Source organism: Taeniopygia guttata, chromosome 17 (genome assembly GCF_048771995.1).
Source record: "Taeniopygia guttata chromosome 17, bTaeGut7.mat, whole genome shotgun sequence".
Lineage (NCBI taxonomy): Eukaryota > Metazoa > Chordata > Aves > Passeriformes > Estrildidae > Taeniopygia > Taeniopygia guttata.
The window spans coordinates 11,264,460-11,287,733 of NC_133042.1; the positions used below are offsets into that span (position 1 = coordinate 11,264,460).

The 23,274-nt window shown below is 37.3% G+C and overlaps 1 protein-coding gene across 7 annotated transcripts in view; it reads left to right on the forward strand.

Annotated features, from left to right (window-relative positions):
* Positions 1–23,274, forward strand: part of RALGPS1 (Ral GEF with PH domain and SH3 binding motif 1) — a 78,015-nt gene that overhangs the window by 39,406 nt on the left and 15,335 nt on the right. For all 7 annotated transcript variants that reach the window (XR_012058493.1, XR_012058491.1, XR_012058492.1 and 4 more), the window contains exons 11-13: positions 3,966–4,103; positions 5,781–5,874; positions 12,933–13,000. Coding sequence is in view for 4 of the 7 variants with exons in the window: in XM_030286394.4 (XP_030142254.1) it covers positions 3,966–4,103; positions 5,781–5,874; positions 12,933–13,000 (300 nt within the window). In the remaining 3 variants the exon portion in view is untranslated. The remainder of the gene's footprint in view (positions 1–3,965; positions 4,104–5,780; positions 5,875–12,932; positions 13,001–23,274) is intronic.

Below are 23,274 nucleotides of genomic sequence, written 5' to 3' on the forward strand. Positions count from 1 at the left end.
ACAATTCTAGGTGCAGTAGGTTTTGGTTTGCACATTGTGCCTGCAAGTTGTCATAAACCTCCCAAATTCTGAATTGTTAAGAATAAATGGTGCTGCTCAGGTAAAAGAAATTTGTGGCAGAACAGAAAACTTGAACCCAGGCTCTCTTTGTTTCTATTACTGCTGTTTAATACCTGCCCAGCTTTTCTCATTAGTATAAATTTGTACATGTGATTTACTCAACTGAAAGTGTTTTGTCTTTCATAGCGTGTTATGTCAGTCTTTCTTAATGAGGAGCAAATTGCACACCGTAGTTGTTCATGAGCATTTTAAAGCTTACATGCTCCACTTCAGGTTCTTCAGAACTGAGTGAAGCTGAATAACCACTGATTTTTCAAAGGCTTGGGAGTATTTTTCTTAAGACTTCTTTGTTACCCATCAACTACAAAGTATGCTTATTTATTATCTGCCTCAGTGCTCCTTTCTCAGAAGCCTTGAGTATTGAATAAAGAAAATAATAGGAGAAGCTTAACTGTAAATCAAGACACAAGTATACAGACAGGTTTGCATCCTGCTGAACACTTCAGTTCTCCACAAATATATTTTTCAGTAAAATTTAGCCTTGAAAATTGGTGGATGGAGGACTCAAAATGTGCTATCTGGGTGGTGTTGACTGCTACATTTGAAAGTCACTATTTTGCTGTATTAATGTTTTCTTGTCTTTAAACTGTTACTAATATTACTTCTTTGTTTGAACTCTGCAGTAGAGGTTTAAAAGCTTGGTACTACAGGTTTGGTTTTCTTTTAGCAACTAAAAAATAATTTGTCCCCTTTACACAGAGTGATTTTCATTAATAAATGTAGTCCTGGATTATTTGGCCATATTTTTCCTTAGCATGTGTTGTTACTTCCATGGGACCATAAACTAATGAACACTGTTGTCTGCATACAATATCCAACAGCTGCAAAATTAGTTCTGGTGGCAGTGGAGAAAAGTGAGTATCACTGGAAAATGATACTTGCCTGTGGAAGAAGCTGCCCATGAGCTCACCCTCTGGAAAATATCCCGGTGGCCTCACATCCTAGCTTTTTTCAGTGCACAGTAGCACAAATGTGAGCCAAAGTTTGAAAAGCTAGTGCTGTGTGTTTGCTTTGGCATGGGGCAGCCCTGAGGCTTTCCTTTGAGAAACGGGTCTTGAAGTCTTTTGCTGAAGGGAATAATTTTGTCATTCCTCTATGCAAAATGAACTGATTCTTATCTATACCTACTATCACATCATATATATAGAAGAGTTTGAAATATCACTGCCAAGATTAAAAAAAAATCATAAAACCTAATTATCCTTCTTGCTTTGAAGGAAGAGAGGGGGAGGAACAATATGAGAAAGGGGTAACTTGCTGTGTAATTACAAAAAATGTGTTCTTTTATAACTACATTAAGTTTAATTTTTTTGACATCTGTCAGTTTGGGTTTTTTCTTCCTGCACCCCACTACCTACCAAAAGCCTATTTTCTTACAATTCTATTCAGAATTTTCAGGGCCAAGGCTAACACCTTTCATCTTTTTTGGTGTTTGTATACCTTGTTAGTCCTCATCAGTATGTTGTCCTGGAAAATAAATTCTTTGTCCTGAAAAAATGCTTACAACCACTGCTGCAGAGCAGAAGTGTGTTTATACCTTTAGTGTCAATGAGAAATGCTGCAGACTTGCTCAAAATAGCTGGAAAGTGGCCTTGACCCAGACTGCCATAATGCATGTTGCAGTGTAGAGGCTATGAGCAAAGGAAATTTTATAGTCATAACTAACTAGGTTTTGATGTGCCACTTGACAAGAGGGCACAGTGAAGTGCTGCTCAGTCTAGGTAGGATCTCTAGGCCATTGCAAAAACTTGGGGACTCAGGATTTGCTCAACACTAAACTGCTACAAAGCCACTCTAATACTAGGGAAATTGGGAGTTCTTCCCTAAATCTGAGGTGTAAGGTGCGTGGTCTGTGCTGGCCTTGTGTAGGTGTTAGGATCTCTCGAGTGTGTGGGATGATGGCTGAAACAGTTTCCCAGTGTGGTTGAAACCCCTGTTCAGATAAAGTTCAGAAAAGGTGAAAATAATAATTTGGTTTGTTTTTCGCCCTGAAAAAACAGGAAACAAAGCAGAACAAAAGTGCTGTTTGTATTTCTTTAGTATGCTATGTGAAACTTAGTATGAAATATAATAAACTGGTATGATTAATAGCTTATCTTCACAAGAGTGAAAAGGGACAAAGAGCAGGTATTGCTGCCCTTGACAAACTTGTAGAAAATTCTTCTAATCACATAAAGTCATACTTTTTTTTTCTTTTACCTCTCTGCTTTTGTATATATTTTGATAATCTAGGAAAGCAAACCCCAATTACTCCCTCTTCTTTTAAACTCATCCTTTGGCTTGGGAAATTACAGTAGCTGAGAGAAGTAGAATCACATAGGCATGCTTACTCAGTAGATTCAGAACTGCCAGTTACTGATATAAATTACAAAAACAGAGTGTTTTTTCTTTCGTGTTGTTTTAAGAAAAGAGAGCAAATAGAACAATCATTCAAAACACTCATAACTTTTGATGATACATCATTCTGTCTTTCTAGAGGTAGAAATGTGTAGATAGAGAAATTAAGATAAGTAGAGAATGGTTTTTAGAAGATACTTTTTGGGAGAAGGCAATAAATACCTCAGGTTACTGTTAAGATAAAACTGTTAAGGTAGTCTGAGTTATATGAACCTCTGATTTATAAACTGTACTCATATTTATGAGAGATATAAAAATTATATCAATATTACTATATATTAAAAATAATATATATATCTCATATATATATATATATATATATATGGGATGTATTTCTTTGAGAGAGGATTTTTAATATGCGATGAAAATTTTTGAATGACTGATCTGTGTCATTGCAGAAAGTTAAACTAGACTATAAAACTTGACCTGATTGCTTAGCATCTTTTTTCTTTGTTTTAACTCCAGCATGACTGGAAATTCCCATGATTTATATGTTGTTCAGTGGTTAATCCAGCTCTATTCCACTCATTTACAAGGTCTAAACATCCCTTTCAGTTTTGGTGGGATTATTAAATTACCTTTGGTCTCTGGAGCACTCTCCTGTTTATCATGTCAGTGGGTCTAATGGATATACATGGTTTTTTCATAGTCCAAATTCACAGATTGCTGGGGACTTGAGAGACAGTTATGGCCTTATGGTTTCCAGGCAAAGCATGAAACAGTTCATAACAAACTGAATTTGTATTAGCTTGTTGTCGCCTCTTTGTCTGTCTCTTCAGTTTTCAATAACAGGTCATATGATTTCTTCATTCATTCCTCCCTAAGCAGTGTAAGGCTTCTTCAGAATGCATGAATAAATAAGGTAAAACCCCCAAAAAATTAGGTATTGCAACCTGGCCAATGCTGGACCTAGCACAGTGTGATCCAATGAGCAATGTACTGGTCAAGATAGTAGAGATCTGAAGAAACAGGTATATGGTGAGCTCAGCTTGAGTGAGAAAAAGTCTTGCAATGGATTTCCATGAAGTATTCCTAAGTCTCAGGGCAGAAAAGTTAATGGAGATCTTGCACACTGGTGGCAGACAAAGGAAGTATTGCAGTGGTCTCTGGTCATGGGAGCCAGCAGCTTTGTGTCCCCCCACTGTCAGCACCACTGGCTGGGGCAGCTCTCACTCTTTTTTTAGTGTCCTTTTTATGGTCCTGCAAATTGCTCATAGTAGGCAGTAGCCTAAGTGCAAAAAAGTTTTTCTGTCTTTTTAAGGGGTGTCATAGAACTCAAGCAGTAAGTATGGAAATTTTCAAAATGCAAATCCCAATCTCTCCTTTGTTTAATGGGCCCAGAGCACAGCAGGGATAAACAGCTTCTGGCTGCTATATTCATTAAAAAATATGCAACTGTTTCTGTTTGAAACACTAGATCAACTGGTTGATTGATTTGTTTGTTTCAGGAATTTATCTCTTGGATTTAATCTACATAGATTCTGCATATCCTGCTTCAGACAGCATAATGGAGAATGAACAAAGATCCAATCAAATGAACAATATTCTCCGAATAATAGCTGATCTGCAAGTATCCTGCAACTATGGTTGGTAAATTTTGTTATACCTATCAAGCCTTAACTAAAATTTCTTTAGTGCGAAATTGTGCAAGCAGATTTTGTCCTGAGGGAACACAAGAGGCTAATGATGGTAGAGTTGAACACTAGTAAGTGATGTAGCTTCCACTTCTGTGTAGCTTCAGTCTTACCAGTAAATTGGGCACATAAGCATGTATTCTGAATTGTAAGAGCTATAACAGAGGTTGTGTAGAGTTTACTGTTAGATGTGGGGTACAAATGACATACTTTCAAGTGCAGCTGTTGCATTTGACTTATATACTGTTTCCACCAGGGGCAATCAGAAAGAATTATCTTAATATCTTCCCTTTACTTTGTAGCAGATACAATATCTAGAGTGTGGAATGTGCTCATTTGGTTATCATTTGTTGTTAGCATCCTGGTGATATATTTACAAAATGAAATACAAATATTTCAGTCTACCACTACAGTTGTTGAATGTGCAAAGTTTTTGCACTTATGTTGCTCCTGGATGAAGTCAGGTAAACACGGAATTGTTTCTTTTTGTTAACAGAATTTTACTCTAAAAATAATTTCTGCAGTTCTAGCCTGCTAGTGAAGCTGTATATCAAGAAATGTGCTGGTTTTGGTATCTTAGTGAATACTCAGTGTACTCTTGGTGACTTAGCATGACTTTTCATTGCTTAAACATGTAACAAGCTGAAAAGCCTTGAGTGCACCTAAACAATAAAATTCAGAAAATTTAAAAGCTCCAGTTTTGGAGAGCTTAAAGAAAAAGGATTGTTAGATTGTGAAAAAGCAAGGTCAGATGTTAGCTGTGTATGCTTAAGTATCCAGCCTTTTATGTCAACTTCGGTATTTCAAAGTATTTAAAGGTAGGAACTAGGGATAATAACGTATGATTCTGAACAGAATTATTCAGGTGCCATTTTCTTATTGTGAGTTTCATATTGTCTCTGAATGCTTTGGATGATAAAGAAACCTCCTTATTTCATTGACGCCTTTCCTTTTTACAGTTTTGGTAGCTTGCTGCAGTGCTATGTATTAATTTTGAGTCCTTTGTTAAAACTAAGATGAAAATTAAAATACAGCCTTGAAAAATATTCTGGGATAACAGATGCCTTTAAAAGAGTTACCTTTACCAGAGAGCAAAACTTAAGTTAGGTGCTACAAGGCATGTTCCTATCCATGAACCATGTGTCAAGAGGTTTTTCTGTCATTCTGAACTTACTGTCTTTCATTCTTGATATTCAGCATTGTAATTATTAATTACTTCTTTAATAACTTTTAAGTCTCCTCAGTTCTTGGACAGATGAGAACCACTAATACCTATAGCTACAGTCTTCGGTTTTCCCCAGAACAATGAACAAAAAATTCAAGCAGTTTTGCAGCAGATAATATTTTTCCACCAGTGAGATATCATTCAATAAAATCCACCAGCTTTCATGTTGATGAAATGCATTTGTATTTTCTTTAAAAACTGAAAGCATCACTTTTGCTCAGTCAAGTCTTTAACAATTTTTTAGAGTCAAAGTAGTATTTCTGCCCAATTTATTTTTTCGGGAGGTTCAAATTCTGTTTCTATGAAAGTATCCTAAGAACCAGGAAAAAAACACCTGAAAAAATTATAATTATGGATGACATAAATGTTAATGGTTTTTGTTTGTTTGTTTGAACACCCTACAGATCATCTCACAACACTTCCCCATGTGCAAAAGTATTTGAAGTCTGTCCGTTACATTGAAGAACTTCAGAAGTTTGTAGAAGATGACAATTACAAGTACGTACTGTTCTTTTCTTCAAGCATTGGGAAATGTAACAGAAAGATTACTTAGTCATTAGTTTTATTAAGAGCTGAGCAAAAAGCCCTTGGCCCTTGGTTTTAGGGTGTTTCTGCTAAGTTAAATTCAGAATGACTGTCTTTCTTTATGACTATAAGCAAATTTACAAAGTGAAATATGCTAGTGAAAAGTAACAGTTTAGGGTGGATGAAAATCTAGTCTTTATTCTATTACATGATGATTGTGTTCTGGGAATTTTGTTCAGTAACACTAAAGTCATATAGTATTATGAATAATACATTAAGAACATCTACCAATTTCAAGTTATTATTTTAATAAGTTAATACTTACGATTTAGGGGTTTAAGTTTCGGGGGTTTAAGCATGTTAAAACAATGTTTACAGAAGACCTGGAGAAGAGTTAAGCCACACAGAGGTTTGACACAGACACCAGAGACCACATTGGTCACTATGTGAATGTGCTCTAGTTAAAAGAAGTGATATTCCCTCGCCAGTAATTCTGAGAGAACTAGCAAATTAAGTCATAGGCTAAGGAACCAAGGTTTTAAATAGCGCAACCAAGCTAGATGCAATGCTATACAATTAGCTATTAACAAATAGAGTAACTATTTAGGTGAGCAGAATTTGAAGTATTCAAAGCAAACATATGTTCAGTCATACAATGAAGCATAAAATAGTATAAATAGTATAAAATATTTTAGCATATGTTTTAGAGAGCAGGGTTGGTAATGAACTTCCTTAAAACCTGTCTTGTTACCAGTTTTGTTAAACACTTCAGTTAAGAATTTCGTCTCAGGATTTATGTGTACTTAGTCCGTATGCTAATAAAACAGTGATATAAGGGTTTATTGAAATAGAATATCGCAAAGAAAGAATCTGATGACTAAAATGATAGTGCCACAAACCCCAGAATGTTATATAATTATTCTAACATTAGTTTATGGTGTTGATCAGTAGATAGCAGTCACAAGTGAGATACAACCATGAAAGGACTATTCATCCCTACTGCCTATCAAATATAGTGTTTCTGTGAAAAAACAGAATTGTTTATACTGCTTCAGAAGGACTTGGTGAGAGCTTACATGGAACATTATATGCTGTTCTGGCCATCCGTGCTTGCATGCTTGAGAGTTTAAATAAATGTTGGTGCAATCAGATGAATAAAATCTATCATGTTACCCCAGATGTAAAGAACTAGGTTGGGCTTTTACCTGAAAAAGAAAAAGTTTAGGTAAGAGAATCCCTGTGTATAAACACAGCTGGAAGAAAATGGGGAGGGTAGAAAGAAATTTAAATGAAATTGTAATGATATCACAAGGATAAATCACATAGAAAATTTTTAGAAGCTAAATGTTGAAATGTGGTTTGTAAATATCAGAGTAATGGAATTCTGGAACCTCTTCTTATTTGGACTAGTGAGACAAATAATTAAATCATTTTAAGTTGAAACCTGATCAGTTAATTAAGTGAAGGCTACCAGTTAGTGTTTGTGAAAAGAAATGGGCGTATTCAGTAATCAGAAGACTCTGCATTACCAGTGTGGAGTCACGTACACATGCATGTGAAGAGTGACCTGCACCAACCATTTACATTTTGCTGCAATTACTGCTGACACTGCTGGCATACAGATGCAACCTCCTACTGAGATGGGAAAAAAAGGTGTCATCATAACAGAGACAAAAATCCATGTTTTAGCATAACATGAGTCAGACAAATTTGCCTTTTCAATTTTGAATATAGCTGGAGTTGGTGGTAACTCCAGCTGTTCCTCTGAGCTCTGGCTCCAACCGCAGCGCATGCAGGACTGTACCTTGACCAGATCTGTTGACAGGAATTCTTGAGATGAATTCATGTGGAACTTTGCTTTCCTTGAGAGAACAGTTCTAAAAGTAAAAGCATTCAGATAAGGTGTTCTTTTGGAACTTCGCAAAGTATTATCAGAGCATACTACAAATAGAGATAAAATGTCTAAAATTTGTCCTCTTCCTTAGGCTAAACTTCCACAAAAGAAGCTGAAAGAGCACTGGGTCTTTCACTTAAAAGCTTATGCTTGGTGATGATTTGAGATGTTTGTGCTTTTGGGTCTGGTTGATCACAGATACTAAGAATAGTGATGTTTCTCTAGGAAAATAATTTGGTAAAAAAAAGGAAGTGTTTAGTCTTTTCATAGCAAAACTTATCTGCGCCATGGAATTAGAATTCCTGCCAGAGTACTATGGTATAATGTGTAAATTCTTCCTTTACTCAGTCTTGTGACATTGTATATGTTTCACTCGCAGGCACGTTGTGCAAGAGATGCACATTGACCATGAGCAGTTATTTTGCTCATTTTGGTCGCAGCCTTTGAAAAGGTCAAGTGGTCCAGGACTTCTGTTAAGGGTAGTCTGAGATTTAAATCTCAGTGTTAAAATTTAACAAATGGTCTTTATTTACTAATTTTGCACACACTTCTGTGCTTCATTAAGGTTATGAAGACAGAGAAAAATTAAACTAAGTAGTCATTGGTAAAGGCGAAGAGCTGTAGTTAGTAGAGGCTTTACATCCCCTGGATTGGATTAAAGAAACTGTTCATATTGTTCAATTTGATTTTTAGATGGAGTTTCCTGATGATGCAACAGTGTTAAAACCATGTATACAATAGCTTTCATGAACTGTACTATGAACTTTTCATGAACTGTACTATGAACTATTTCAGAAAAAATGAATTAAACAAGTATTTTCTGTAAACATATAATATTTGTAAAAACTTGAAGTAATTAAATTTTAAATTTGAATATTAATGTAGCTTTAGTAGCAGCCTTGCTAATAATGCTTGAAGGTATTTGATATATCTTAAAGATAATTTAATTTATTTTTTTTAATTTAGTTATTTGTGAGATTAATTCAATCAAGTTTTAGTGGTTTACTTTCCAGGCTTCACTGTGGCAAGGAAAAACTGGACTAAAGTCACAAAAGGTATTAAAAAGAGGGAAAGATTTGATTCTTACCACAGGAAAGTTGCTACAGCTTTTATACAATGGAGAAATTTGATCTTTTTCTACCATGTTTGTTTAATCAGAAAAAAACTTTAATTTTTAAAAAAATTAATTTTATTAATTCATCGAAACTCATCACATCTACCCTTAAATAAAACTCTCATTCCTCTTCCATATTTACACTTGGTAAGAAGTTTTTGGATTTTGTTTTGAGTATTTGATCTCACATTTTCCTCTCAGTTTCCTTCTAGTTTCATATCATTTTCTGGTCCCATGCCAGAAGAAACTGTAAGCTTTAAAAATGCCGAGAGTACTAAGTTTTTAGAGTGGGTAAGAATCTCTTCTGTCTTTTTCTTTGCAGTGACTGCTCTTTTTGAGCCAGGGACAGCATTAGTGCTCTCTGCAGAGAGGTATGTGTCACCTTTGGCATGAAGAACAGAACTATCTCAGTACCAGGCTGTCAGGGAGAGACGCTTAGATAGTTGTCCTAAAATGTATTGGCAGAATCCCAACACACATTTTGCCAAATGGGAACCTCAATTACACTGGAAAGGAAAATACGGCAGCCGCTTTATATAAACAAAGCTTTTCTCTACATTTTTTTTTTTGTGCCATTCCAATTGCTTCCTTTAGGTTTGTGCTTGTCAGCAAGTAGGAATGCTCCAGAAAACCCCTGACAACAATGTCATGTCCTAAAAATAACAGATGTTTCTTGGTCAGCCCAGATACTGTTTTCTGCAGAAGCTGCTCAGTTTTAGCAGTATGTAGCATTGTGTCTCAATGCCACATCCACTCCTAACCAGAAATACCTTGCAGCCATCCCTGTAAATTTTTTTGCTGACATTTTAGTGTCATTAGGTCAGGCCTTGTATTCTCATGGCTGTTTTTTGAGTGAAACCGGTTTGAAGACTTTTATTTGTATTACAGTATTATCTATCTGGACAGGACAGGACAATCAGGCTGCTACCTATGCCTATAAATTAGTTCTTCAGAGCATATTGGGCAATATAGAAAAACAGTTCACATTTAGGTTCAGATAGGCAAGATGCTATGGGAAAACATTCAAGAGAAATTGATCGGCAATTGAAAGGCTATACTGACTCCTAGCAGTGCTGGTGCTATAGAAGTCCTAACTGTACCATGTTAGTTCCAGTCCTATGGGAACAGGTATTAAATGACAGGTGCTTAGTACTTATAGTAAGTATTAGTACTTAAATTAGTACTTGTAGCAGTGAACCTTGGTTGCAGTTCATCTTCAATCAGCTCCCAGGTAGCTATATTTGCTGGATCTTTTCCACCAAGAATTGTGGTGAAAGGTGGGGTGGAAGAAAACCTTCATTGTTAGTCTGAGATTCATAGTGAACCAGTGGCCATATGGTTCAGTAGGTGTAATTGTGGCTTGGCTGCCTCTCCACAGGACACAAAATAGAATCATAGAAGCATGGAATCACTAAGGTTGGGAAAGACCTACAAGATCATTGAGTTCAACCTTTGACCGATCACCACCTTATTAACTAGGCTAGGTAAACTGAGTGCCACATCCAGTTGTTTCTTGAACAGCTCCAGGGATGATGATTTTACTCACTCCCTGGTCAACCCATTCCAAATGCCTGATAACCCTTTCTGTGGAGAAATTCTTCCTGATGTCCAACCTGAACCTCCCCTGGCAGAGTCTGAGGCTATTCCATCTTGACCTGTTGCTGGTTGCCTGAGAGAAGAGGCCGATCTCACAGCTGGCTATACCCTCCAGTCAGGGAATTGCAGAGAAGGTCCGCCCTGTGCCTGTTTTTCTCCAGGCTAAGCTCCACCCGCTCCCTGAGCTGCTTCTCATATGCCTTATCCTTTAGGTCCTTTCCCAGCTTTGTTGCCCTTCTCTGGGCACACTCCGGTGCCTCAATGTCTTTCCTGCAGTAAGGTTCCCAGAGCTGAATCCAGGATTCAAGTTTTGGCCTCACCAGTACAGAGGGACAATCACTTCCCTAGTCCTGCTGACCACAGTGCTTTTGATACAGGCCAGGAGGCCATTTGCCTTCTTGCCCACATGGGCATATGCAAGCTCACGTTCAGCTGCTGTTGACCAGCACCCCTAGGTCCCTTTCTCCTGGACCACTCTCCAGCCACTCTTTCCCGTCCTGTAGAAATGCATGGGGTTGTTGTAACTGAGTTGCAGGAACCAGCACTGCATCTTGTTGAACCTCACATCGTTGATCTCAGCCCATCAATCCAGCCTGTCCAGATCCTTCTGCAGAGCATTCCTACCCTCCAGCACATCAGCACTCCCACCCAACTTACTGTCATCCATGAACTTACTGAGAATGCACTCGATCTTCTCATCCAGATCATCAACAATGATATTAAATAGGACTGTGCCCAAGACTGAGCCATTATGAATACTAACTCCTCAGTTTTGAAGTTTAAGTTTCTTGTGGGCAGTTTCTGAAACTGGTATCTGGGATTTATCCTGACCTGTCTCTTAGCTGAACTCTTGCAGTATAATTTTGGAATGTTGAAATTTCATGTGTCAACATTTAGACCATGCACTAAAACTAGGCTTCCTTACCATGGTAAAACAAAGATTTGTTTTTTGAAAAGGATTCCTGAAACAAAAAAAATAAATCCTAACAGTACTGTGATATTGGATGAATATAGTGTCTTCTGAGATGAAATTCTAATGATACATGGGGCAAACACAAAATAGAGCATCTTTATGCCTTATGAGTGGTTTATTAGGCATGCTGGAACCAAGGTAGTTTTTTTTATTTAAAGTACTGCTGGTGATTGACATTGAACATTCAGCTGCAAGGATGTTGTTAGGTGTGTGAGGATATGGATGATGCATGTTAGTGGTAAGACATCAGATTTCAAAGTATGCACTGATCTATTGAAAGTATCACATTAAGCCTCTCAGGGGCTACCGATTCTGGCTTCAGGGGTCTTGTTTGGGCATGTGTGTGCATGTGTGGAATTCGTGCTGTTCCATGGAAAATGGAGTGTCAGAGGAATTGCAAGATTGAATTTGGGTGGTGGCAAACAAGCCAGGACTGATTGAAACTGTACTGACTGTTAGTATCTCTTCTTGGAAATAAAGAATGTTTTTGATTCTTTCCAGCCTTCTGGAGGAGAGGGGGAATAGAGGAGAAGGTGGCTCAGGAATGACATATCATTGTCAGAATATATTCCGTTTGAAATGCTGTCATAGGTTTCTCCCTCCACCCCTTTGCATGTTTTTATCTGAAGTCAGAAAGCCTTTCCTTGGGGTGCACAGCAGGGTGCTGCAACTAGAAACTTTCCAGCTTTTGTGTGTGTTCACTGCTGTGCAATGACAGCAGTTGTTTCACTTGGATTTATGCCTATTCCATTAAAATTTACTTAACATTGTAGTCCTTCATGTAGACCTTTTTGTGAGACTGGTACAGAGCAAAGGACCCATGGATGTCAAGTTAAGAGTGCCTCAACTTGAGAAATGGCAGAAGTGATGTGCATTGGGAGATTGAGATTTGTTGGAGTGCTGAGCACAAGAGTGAGTGAGCACATAGTAAAACACATGGGGTGAGGCAGCATGGCATATAATACTTTCTTCTATTTACTTTCTTTTAAGTGTTGGTCACTTTGTCCTATTGAGCTTCTTTTCTATAAGTCACAGTAACACAATTGCTATTTCTGTGTGCACATGGTAACAGTAAATTTGCTTTCATGTTTAGAGGGAATAAAATGTTAGGTTTGTATCTAAATTACTAACTTTGTGAGTTGGTTTGTTTTTTGTTTTTTTTTTTCCCAAGGCAAAAGGCTGGATGAAGTTACGTTTTTGAACTGAGAGGGAGGATTAAATAATGTTTTCTCTTTCTGCTTTCATAGACTTTCCTCAGAGTTTCTTTCTTGGTTCTGACAGATAGTGATTTACTTCAAAAAATAATTGTTTTGTTACATCACTGAATAAATAACTACACTTCCAAGAAAGTAAAAATCCTAGTTAGCACTGCCAAAATAATTACTTCTTCAATTTTTTTCAACTTTTATTGAGAAATTTTTTTTGTTAATTTCTCTAAAAACTTGTTTTTCCAGATTATCTTTAAGAATTGAGCCAGGTAACAGCTCTCCTCGACTGGTTTCCTCCAAAGAAGATCTTGCAGGTATAAAACATCATTTGAAAATTTGAGTAAGGAAATAATTTTAATTACAGAAATCCTCTATTGAAGTATATGGGAAAACCCAGAGGTACATCAGTAGCATGAGTCAACAAGAAAGATTGCTGACTTGTATAAAAGCAGTCCCAATTCAACGGATGTCACAGAGTGTTTGCTAGTGTTGAAACAGGTGTCAGATTGTGTGATTTTTTTAAAAAATGCTTGTGTTTTCATCATTATTTTATAAGTGAAGAAAAAAGAGCCCTCTTGCAGTACAAAAAAAACCAACACAGTGAATAACACAGGAAATTCTTCCTTCAGGTTTCTGTGTGATCACAAATATTTGAGACAATTTCATTGTGGACAGCAGGAGGACAAAAGATTTGTAGCAACAACAGCTTCTAGCAACATCTGAAAAACTAGAGCGCCATCCATAAGTTGACAAAAACTAATCTGCTGTTTATTGCTATGACCAGACTAAACAAACATCAGGCTATGTGAAATGTACTTCCTGCTATATAAGCCATTATCTCAAAAGCTGTTACGTTTTAATCTCTTGAACCCGAGTGGCCAATTTTCTCTCATTATGTAAAACCATGTGTGAATGTAAAAACCCCAAGGAGTCCAGACCACATCTGACATGCAGTTTTAATTGGCATTAAAAATGTCTTTTTTTCTCACCAATGAAAGGCAAAGTAAATGAGAGAAAGAAAAATGCTAAATACAAAATGAAGAAAAATCCCATGTGTTTTTCCTCTGCCTCCCAGCTCTTCATGTTGGCTGCTGTCAAATGACCAGTTGTTTATAGGGAACCTCTTGTTTGTCCTTGTATAGTGATTGCTATTCCCAGAGTCAGATAAACATTTGACCTGGTCTTCAGTTTCTTTAGGAAGGTGCTTTTCCTTTCCCTGCTTAATACTCAGTATTATTAATTGCTGCATAAAGGAGTAGTTCACAGGATATTTTTTTTATTAGATGAGTTCAAAAGTAGTTCGTAATGAACACTTTCTTCATACAGAAATGCATTTGGAAGTTGACTTCCCCACAGGAGCCATCATGGTGTTGTTCTCTGAATCTGTGTCTGGAAAGGTGTTGATAAGTTACCAGGCTTCTGCTAAGCAGTGCCCACTGCATCAAGGCTATCTCTCCAAACCCAACCCCCTGCCAAAAAGGCCAGTAGGCTGGGATGGGCAAGAGGTTGGGAGGGTACATAGCCAGGACAGCTGATTTAAGCTGCCCAAAGAGATATCCTACACCATATGACACACTCATCAATAAAAGCTAAGAGAAAGGTGGGAGCAAGGCATTTATTATTAAAGTGTTTATGTTCCTAAGCATGGGCTACAATGCTTGGGTTAGGCCATGTCTTTTTGTTGCCGCTGATGGGAAGTAGACAATAAATTTTTCTTTTTATTTCTTTTGCTTTTGGACACAGTCATTGCTTTTTAAAATTATCTCAGCCCACAAAGGTTTTGTATCGTATTTCTTCACCTTGTCCTGTGAAGGATGGGGAGTACTGACTGCCCATGAAAGTCAACCCACCACATTTTCAATCATGCCACATTTTCTCTTGCTTTTGTGAGGATTTGGTTTTTCATACTAGAGACTTGAAACAAAGTCATTGCCTCTCATTTGATTACATTTTTCTTACATATATAAAGCAGACAAGTAAACTCTTTTTATTTTCTGGCTTTTACTTTGTATTACTCATGTCTACATGCTCAACTCTTGAACTTTGATGTTAACACTTCATTTTTATGATTATGGAATATGATTTCAGTCATAGCAGCATGGCATGTGGTCATCGCCAGTACTCTGTAAGTCTTAATCAAGGGCTGAGACCTTATTAGAACTCTAATGGAAGGCAATTAAAAATACAGTTCCAAAGTTGGAAACAAGAACTTTGAACTTGTCTGATCTAGGCAAAGAATACAGCATGATACTGCAGTGAGCTCATCTGGAGTCCACAAAAAATGATTGGGTCAATATTCAGTAGTACCTACTTCATTGAATATGTGATCCTATAGTATCAGTTAGTATTAGGAGTGGGTGAATTTTCCCTTCTAAATCTACAGTGCCCTTAAGTGCTCTGTAAGGTTGCTTTACTCAGAGTGAGAATTAATGTGATGACTAGACACCAAGTGCTGAGTCATTCCTATTCCTCCATTCTTCTGTTAGAAAGCTTGACCCTTTTGTGGACTGCTGTATTTAGTTCTTGCTCAGCTAGAGGGTTCTCACTTACTGCCAGTTAGACAATAAATGCCATCTGCATTTTGTAATACCCACAGGAATTTTTCAGTGAGCTGCACCTGTGTGGCTGGAAAAAATGCTACTAAATAGAATCCAGTACATTTTACTGAAAATAAATTTTATTGAAAACTTTATTCCTGGAGGAGGTTTAGTAAGTAAGCATGAATTCAAATTGAAATCTAACTAAGCATGAAGGCAATACTTTATTGTTTATTGCACAACATTAATAAATAGGAGTATTGCCATATGTTAGTTTTGAATAATTCTGAACAAAGATATTCAAATACCAGTAATGAGATATTTGAACATGGAGAATTAAAAATAGCACATTTACAGGTATTGCTGTCAATTTTATTTGGATTCAAGATATACTTTGAAATTAATTCCACTTTGGACATTGCATGCCAAAAGTAAATCCTTTGCAGGCGGTAAGCTACAATGATAATAGATGATCTCAAAATACTTTGGGCTGTAGTTTAATGTTCCAGTTACTAGTTTAAGGCATGGGAGTCTGATAATAGTGATTTAAAGTTAAAGGTTCTTAGCCCATAAGGTCAGTCATCAGTTAAGTTGTCTTGATAGTACAAAGGTTAATACATTACTAATAGCAATGTCTAGTCGAGTTTTGCCTGTGACATGCTGCCTCCTTAGAGATCAGCATGTGTTTCCAGAGACAAAAAAAAAGTTCAATGCCATTGGTAATAATTCCAAAGCCTACAATGGGATTAAGTGCAGGGAATAGTGTCATCTTTGTATTCTAAAATACAATTGCATATGTTGATGATAGAAATGGATTTTACTTGCCAGCACTGTGAATTTATCTTCTAGCCAGTTTTCTCTCTTTCAAAAAAATTGTAGCAGTTTACTGTGGCCAGAGACATTGTGGGTTTCTTTTTTTTCCCCTTGAAATATCTTTATGAGTGTGAGGCTCAATAAAAACAGTTAAGTCCTGCAGCATTTCTGTTTGCAAAGTGCTGGAGAAAACCATGTATTCATTTTCCACTTCTTTTGCCAACTAGTTTTCCAGTAAATTCAAACAGGAGGCAGGCATCTGATTAAAGTGACTGTCTCACAACAAGCTATGTTTTGTATATTAGTGGCTAAGAGGGTCTCATTTAATTACCAAATGCATATATAATTGTGAATAGTGCTTTCAAAGGAAGATTTAATGTCTTCCATAACGCTGCAGAGGTTCTTGTCCCTCACAAGTAGCATTTAAGAAGGAACTTTAAGCAGTTTAGTTGAATGCTTTTGGGAACCGTGTGATTCACACAACTTCCTTGGCAGCAACTTAAGTCTGTTCATTCTGCCTTGCTGTGGTTTGAGAGAGAGAGAGAGGATGTAGCTGCAGAGCTTATAGTATGCTAACTGTTCACAGTTTCTAGTTGAATTAGCTGCAAAATACATCTCTGTTGCTGCAGTGTTAGCTGAAAGGTGCTTGTCATTTATGGTATGGCTGTTAGGTTGTTTTGGAAGGTATAACTCAATAAACTTTTCCAGAACAAAGGAAAAGATTTAATGCAGTAAATTGTAAATGTAAGCCTTCTAAGCAACTGAAGTGCCTCAGAATTTGCACACTACATGTAGCTCAGTCGAGAAATATTCTGTTATGCTTACTCTTTCTCATCATGTTATTTGGAAAAGTTCAGGGTGCAGTGCTAAGCAGAACATACAAAGTGGTTACTCATTCTCTGGAATATAATATATTTAGTTTGTCTTGAAAAACAATATAAAAAGTAAAAATAATAGTGAAATAATTACCATATCCAGAAAATTGTATCTAATACTAAGTGACTCAAAGACTGGTCTTAATGATTCTGTGATTTTTAATGAACCCCTTCATTAAAATTAACACCTAGCATTAAATTTTAGCAGCAGCCAGGCCTCTGCTGTGGGTAGCCCTTATTTTGGGGCAGGGATGGACCCTCACCCCTCCTTTTTTTTTTTTTTCCTTTTTTTTCTTTTTTTTTCTTTTTGTTTTTTATCCCAAGTAGGTCTTGGTGTAATTCTTGAGGGGAATATAATTAGACCAGAGGTTTTCTATTACCATCATATTGGGAATGTGGAATAATTTATCTGAAACAGGTATATTCTCTTCTTTGTTACTGGGGTAAAATTCAGCCCATATTGCCAAGTCCATTCAGCTTTGAGAGCTAGCTCATAACAAGCTTAGAGTATATATTTTAATTAATTAGAAGAGGTCAATTATTGGATGTAGAGTATGTGATATATAGGAGTTGAAAATCTAGAAACAGAAGGAAGAATGTTTGGGGAAAGTTTGCACATTTGTAACCCTTTGAACTAACTATACTACATCAGTGATATCTTTACAGCAGTTACAGCATTTTATAATAAAATACCCCCACACCATCATTTTCCATGTAAACACTGAGTTTGACATTTTGTTTTGTGATTTGTTTTACTGGTTGCTTTGGCAACTAATAAATAGTTTGTGCTAAGTGCTTTAGCAGCCAGTCATTCTGTGGAAATGAGGATTGTTTAATCCTTGTGCAAGTTCTTGGTCATTGCTTCATGTGCACCATGTCTGCTTTTCTTACACAGGACTTAGGGTAGAAATGGAAGAAGTAAGTTTTCTTCACATAAATTTACAGACTGTCCAGAAAACTTTACTCTTTGGTTTACATTTTCTCCCTCTATTATACTTTCCTCAGAAACTTTTACAACTCATTGGAGTATTTTTGAAACAAATCAATACCAGAGAAATCTGTGGATTTACATGCTATCACCCACCAAATCCAGCTGGAATTAGTGTACTGTGGGTTTTTTCTTAACATACCAAAGCTTTAAAAAAATTGTAGAATAATAGTCTGTCAAAACAAATACAAATTTTCCATGGAGAGAATGATTGTGCTCAGTTTTTAACTTCCTCGCTTTCTATTACTTACTGTGACTTCCTTACCAAACAAGACTAATGTCCTAGTTCATTGATGCTTATTTTAACTATTAAGCTATTATTAAGCTATTATTAAGGAATGTTACAAATATAGACCAGCCAGAGGACAAAGGGCTTTTCTGCCTTGTTTTTTTGAGGTTTAGTTGGTTTTGGTCTTTTGTTTTTGACTCTTTTTTTTCACAGCAGTCACCTGAAATGGTTTCTGTAAAAAGTTGGTGGTTTTTTTTGGGGTTTTTTTTTTTGGTTTTTTTTTTATTGATTGGTTATTTTAATTTCCCTTCAACTATGCTCTCACAATGGCTATGTCTTCATTGTCAATCTTGATGTCACCCAATCCCATATAATGCTTTGTAGATCCAACTGCAAAAACTTCAGCATTTTTGCTGAAGTGTAAGTCTGGGGTTTGCACATTCCACTGGTACAGAATAAGTAACAGAAATGCTGACAATTAGTGATTCCATAAAAGTGACATTTAAATTGAAAGTATCACTTCTATACAGGAAGCATTTGAAGGAAATACACTCAAGTGTGCTTACTGTGCAGTCAGAAGTACGTGTGTGTGAGTGTGTGCATCACAGCTTTTGGGGAGCTTGGAGAAGCATGGGAAAGTGCAGTCAAGAACTCAGATTCTTGTTTTTAGTTTGCTCTTGTCTGAGAAACAGCCATAACATGCATATCTCTTACATGTTGTATACATTAGTAGCCTTTTGTTTAATTGTAAAGCAATACTCTGAAAATTAAAATTGCTCTTTTATAATAACCATCATTCTAGATATAATTTGTTTCTGTCATTCTTGATTCTGTGCACAAAATTAATCTAAAGTTATTTATTGTGTGTTTTGTAATTAGGTCTTTTTCTTTGAAAGTTTTAATTATCACATACTGGTTACAATGGAAACAGAGTAGTACAAATTTACAGTGAAGATTTAACTAGAGAGTCTGTGGCTTGGAATGTCTTTATTTTTTAGAAACAGAGCTGGTAAGTTTTACTTTTTAACTGCTCACCAAAAAATAAGAATAGTTGAGACTGTTCTACTTTCCTGAAAAATCACTCAGTTCTTCATCATATAATATGCAACTCATTTTCAGTTTTTAGTTTGCATATCTAGTACTGGTTTGTTGATAGCTTTTTAGTGGAAAAAAATTGTGAACTGTAACTCCCTCACCCTGCTGCTTTTTCTAACAGCTCTGGAGACTGTAAATGTTCACATGTTTTACTGAAGGATTGCAAAAGTAACATTCATTTATAACATTTGAAGGATTATTCATGGAAAAATTATGCAAAGGAAAAAACAGTGAGATCCTTTGGGATATGGGTAAACTTTTCCAAATGTTCTTGCCACAGATCTCTGAACAGCACTCGACTTGCTCTGATGAAGTTGTCTCACGTTCCCTAATGCAAACACATTTTTAATAACATTTTAATATTTTTATACATCATTCCTGTGCATGTCAGCATAATCTTGAAAATGATGCTGAGAAATAATGAAAACCAAACTAACCCTTGTTCATGCCAGCTGACTGGAAAATCCTGCTAAGAGTGCTTTGTCTCCATGAAAGGCAAAATAACAGAATAGCAATCATGGTAACAGTATGCACTAGGAGTGGAGCCAGAAGAGTAAAGACAAGAGTTAGCAGTAGCAGATGACTTCACTTATTGGAAAAAAGGGGCAAAATCACTCAATCCCAAATGAATTCAAGTATTGGAATTTTGTTATCAGCAGTATCAGGCATAACTTCCCCAGCTAATTGCTCAGCAGTCTGGTATGTCCATAAACATCCCTTGGTCTGTGCAGTTGTCATCAGTATCTCACTGCTTACCCTCTTTGACATCCTTCTTGACATGGGCTCTCTTTGTTTCATTCCTTTACATAAATTAGGTCATCTGCCCTATGCCCCATAACTCATGCTGACACTCACTGCACCCCAGATTTCTTGCTGAACTAAGTGTAGCCAGCTGAGGAGAATGCTATAAACTTCACCATTCTTCTTCATAGACATTTGGCAGCAGAGCAGATACAAAGACTTTATAAAGGTGTTTAGGTTATTTATTACTTTAGCACAGGGCTAACAGAGCTAAAATGTATGGGTTTCCTTCTCTTGCCTTGGAGATGAGGAGGATGCAGAACTACATTGAAAATGGTCAGTCCAGCCATAATAATACCAGCACACATGATATTTCTGTTTTCATCTGATCCCACAAAGCATTCTGTTTTCTGCCATCAGGATCTGTAGAGTTGTGTTTGCACTGTATATCCCCTCAATGGTTTGTCCCTCATATCCCCTCTTTGTATCTGTTTGGTTCATCCCAGCTTTACCATCAGTACCTGTATGTCCATCAAACCCCAACCCATCCCCCTGTCTCCTCTCAGGTGATGTGTCCATCACCTGCTGACCATTCCCCTTTGCCCAGACCCTTCTCCCAGGGTCACCAGGTAACTGGACCCTGGCTGGGACCCCTCCCTCACCCCCACCTCAGTGGTCACTCTGAGGCCTGGCCCCCAGAGAGCCACTCCCATGTCCTTCCCCCATTGGCTGGTCAGGTTTTCCCTGCCACCTATATCTGGCTGGTCTGGGCGGGGACACGCACTCTCTCGCTCAGAACTCCTTTGAGGCGACATTAAAAAACCTTGGAACTAATCCTGAAGGGAGAGCGCCTCTTTCTTCGCTTGTGGGACTAGCTCGTCTTTGGACTCACGTGGGGCTTCTCCAGGCCCCCTGGGATTCAAGGAGAAACCCTTCCTTCTGCCCGCCTCACCCCAACTGCCCAGCTGGCCAGGCTCCACAGGGGACCTGACCCATGGATTCGAGGGGGAGACGCAGCAGAAAGACACTACCAAGAATGCATATAGAGCAAACTCCTTTTTTGGGAACGTAGTCCATCAGAAGAACTGGAGGTTTCAAACTAAAGAACTTGAAACTTCTGAGGGCATTTGTTTTGACTCTGCATAAATTTTAATTTGTAATGAAAATCCGTGGTAAAAGACTTTAGTGAAATGCATATTCTTGGTACTAATGCAGCAGATAAGATTTTTCAGACCTAATGGTGAATTATGAATCCATACATTTTTTACATTAAACTAGACAACATATAATTGCATTCATAATCATACTTTTTCTGTCCGAATTTGTGCTTCACCTCCATGGCAGAAATGGAAGATCAACTGCTTTGGTTTTAGAGAAGAAGCTTCCAGTGTTGTGTTGCAGCCCAAATGCATAAAAACTTTAATTGTATGTGCAGCAAGAATGTTGTAATGGACCCTTTCCAACATCCCAGATGTACATCTTTAGGTGAATCTCTGGACGAAGTAATGACTGAAAGTGCATTTTTTTAAAACTGCATGTGGCCATTAGGTTTAAGACCTTCTCTGAAACTGCATAGGCCAGTGACTGATGCTATGACTGCTGTGTTTCACAAATTCGCAGTTGTGTGATGGTAGCAAAGACAGGCAGGCAAAAATGCTATCCTGATGCTATATATGAATGAGGCAGAAAATATGCTTGAAAACTGTTTTGTCTTTGTTCTCCTACTAAACTGATGGTCTGATGAATAATACTACTGAAACTTCCTCTAACAAACTTGTCCCTCCTCTCTGTATTGCTAAAAGAAGTTATGTATTTTTGCTTGGCTTGGGACTCTATTATTAATTAAGCAGCATAATGAACTGTTTCCTCAAATGTGCAGAACACTCTGTGGATTAAATCTTTCCCCTTACTTCTAGGGAAAACCCTTTTGCATATTTTCCTAGTTACAGTCCAGTTCATGGTGAAATTCCAGAGTCTGGGCTATGGTGAAATAAAAATACAAATAATTTGGAATTAATTTCTTTGTTTCCTACAACTCGATATAAGTCTATATTGCAGAGTGAGTATGGGCAGAAAAGCATCTTGCATTTATTTGTTTGGTTTTTTTTTTGCCTGTTACTGGGATAAACTCATTACTGATTCTCCTATTTCTTCTTGTGTCTCATGAATCCTCAATTCAAGGCAGAAGTTGATACCTTCCTTCAGGGTGCTTCAGGGTAGAGCAGCTGTATAGCAAATAGAAACAGAATGTCTCAAGTAAGGAGAGACCTATAAGAATCATTGAGTCCAACTTCCTGCTCCTTGCAGGGTACATAAAACTAAAGTATATCACTAAGGGTGTTGTGATATAACCAGACTCACCCTGTACAGGCTTGGTGCCATGACCATTTCCCTGGGAAGTCTTGTCTGTCAGAACCATTTCTGTTAAAAACTTCACATTCACATCCTGTTGTCAAGCTGTGCCATGGAATGTTGGTGTTTTGGATTGGTTTTGAGTTTGGTTTTTTTTTTTTTTTCTGTTTCCGTTTATTACTTATTTGATGCCAGACACTTTTGTAAAGATTCTGATGATGATTGTACATGGCTTTTCACATCACAAAGTTTCTTCTTGTGTCGACTTCTTAATGGGTGGGTTTTGGTAGGAGACCAGAAACTGACTAAGCTGACGTTGCTGGAACCTCCAAGAAGTAATTTTTGTAATGTAGAGGAAAGTCTGTTCTGCTAGTACTTGGACTGTCCCAAGGAGAAAGATATGGGGCAGATGACAACTTTCATGACCACTGTTCCCACTTTTATCTCAAGCACCAATCCCATAACTAAGTGTTGAAAAGTGAAATCTCAACTGTTTGCTGTAAAGCCAAGAAGAGCCTGGCATTTACTGAGGATGATGATAGTCCATGTTTTCCACCGTATTGCAAAGGTCAATGCGTGACTTTTGTGAACAGCTTGGAGGAGCTGGAACAAAACCAGTTCGTCCATGTTTTCTGTGAGGCCTCATAAAATCTGTAAATTGAGAGGAAGAATGATTGCGGTGAGACATCTCTAGAGCTCATAGATATTTGAGAAGTAATGCATCTGTCTGTCCATTCGGTGTATGAAAAGCCCTTGGTTTTTCTTATATGCTTAAACTGTGAGTCAGTATGAGCAGATTGTTTACGGTTTATTCAAAACAAAGTTGTGAACAAAATTCAAAACACATGTGAATGTTCCTGTTCATACCTGAAGTACAAACCAACTTTATGGCTCTGCATATTGCACTTTGGCACATCCAGCTGTTGTAAGGATGCTGAGAGTTTTTGTAGTTCATTGT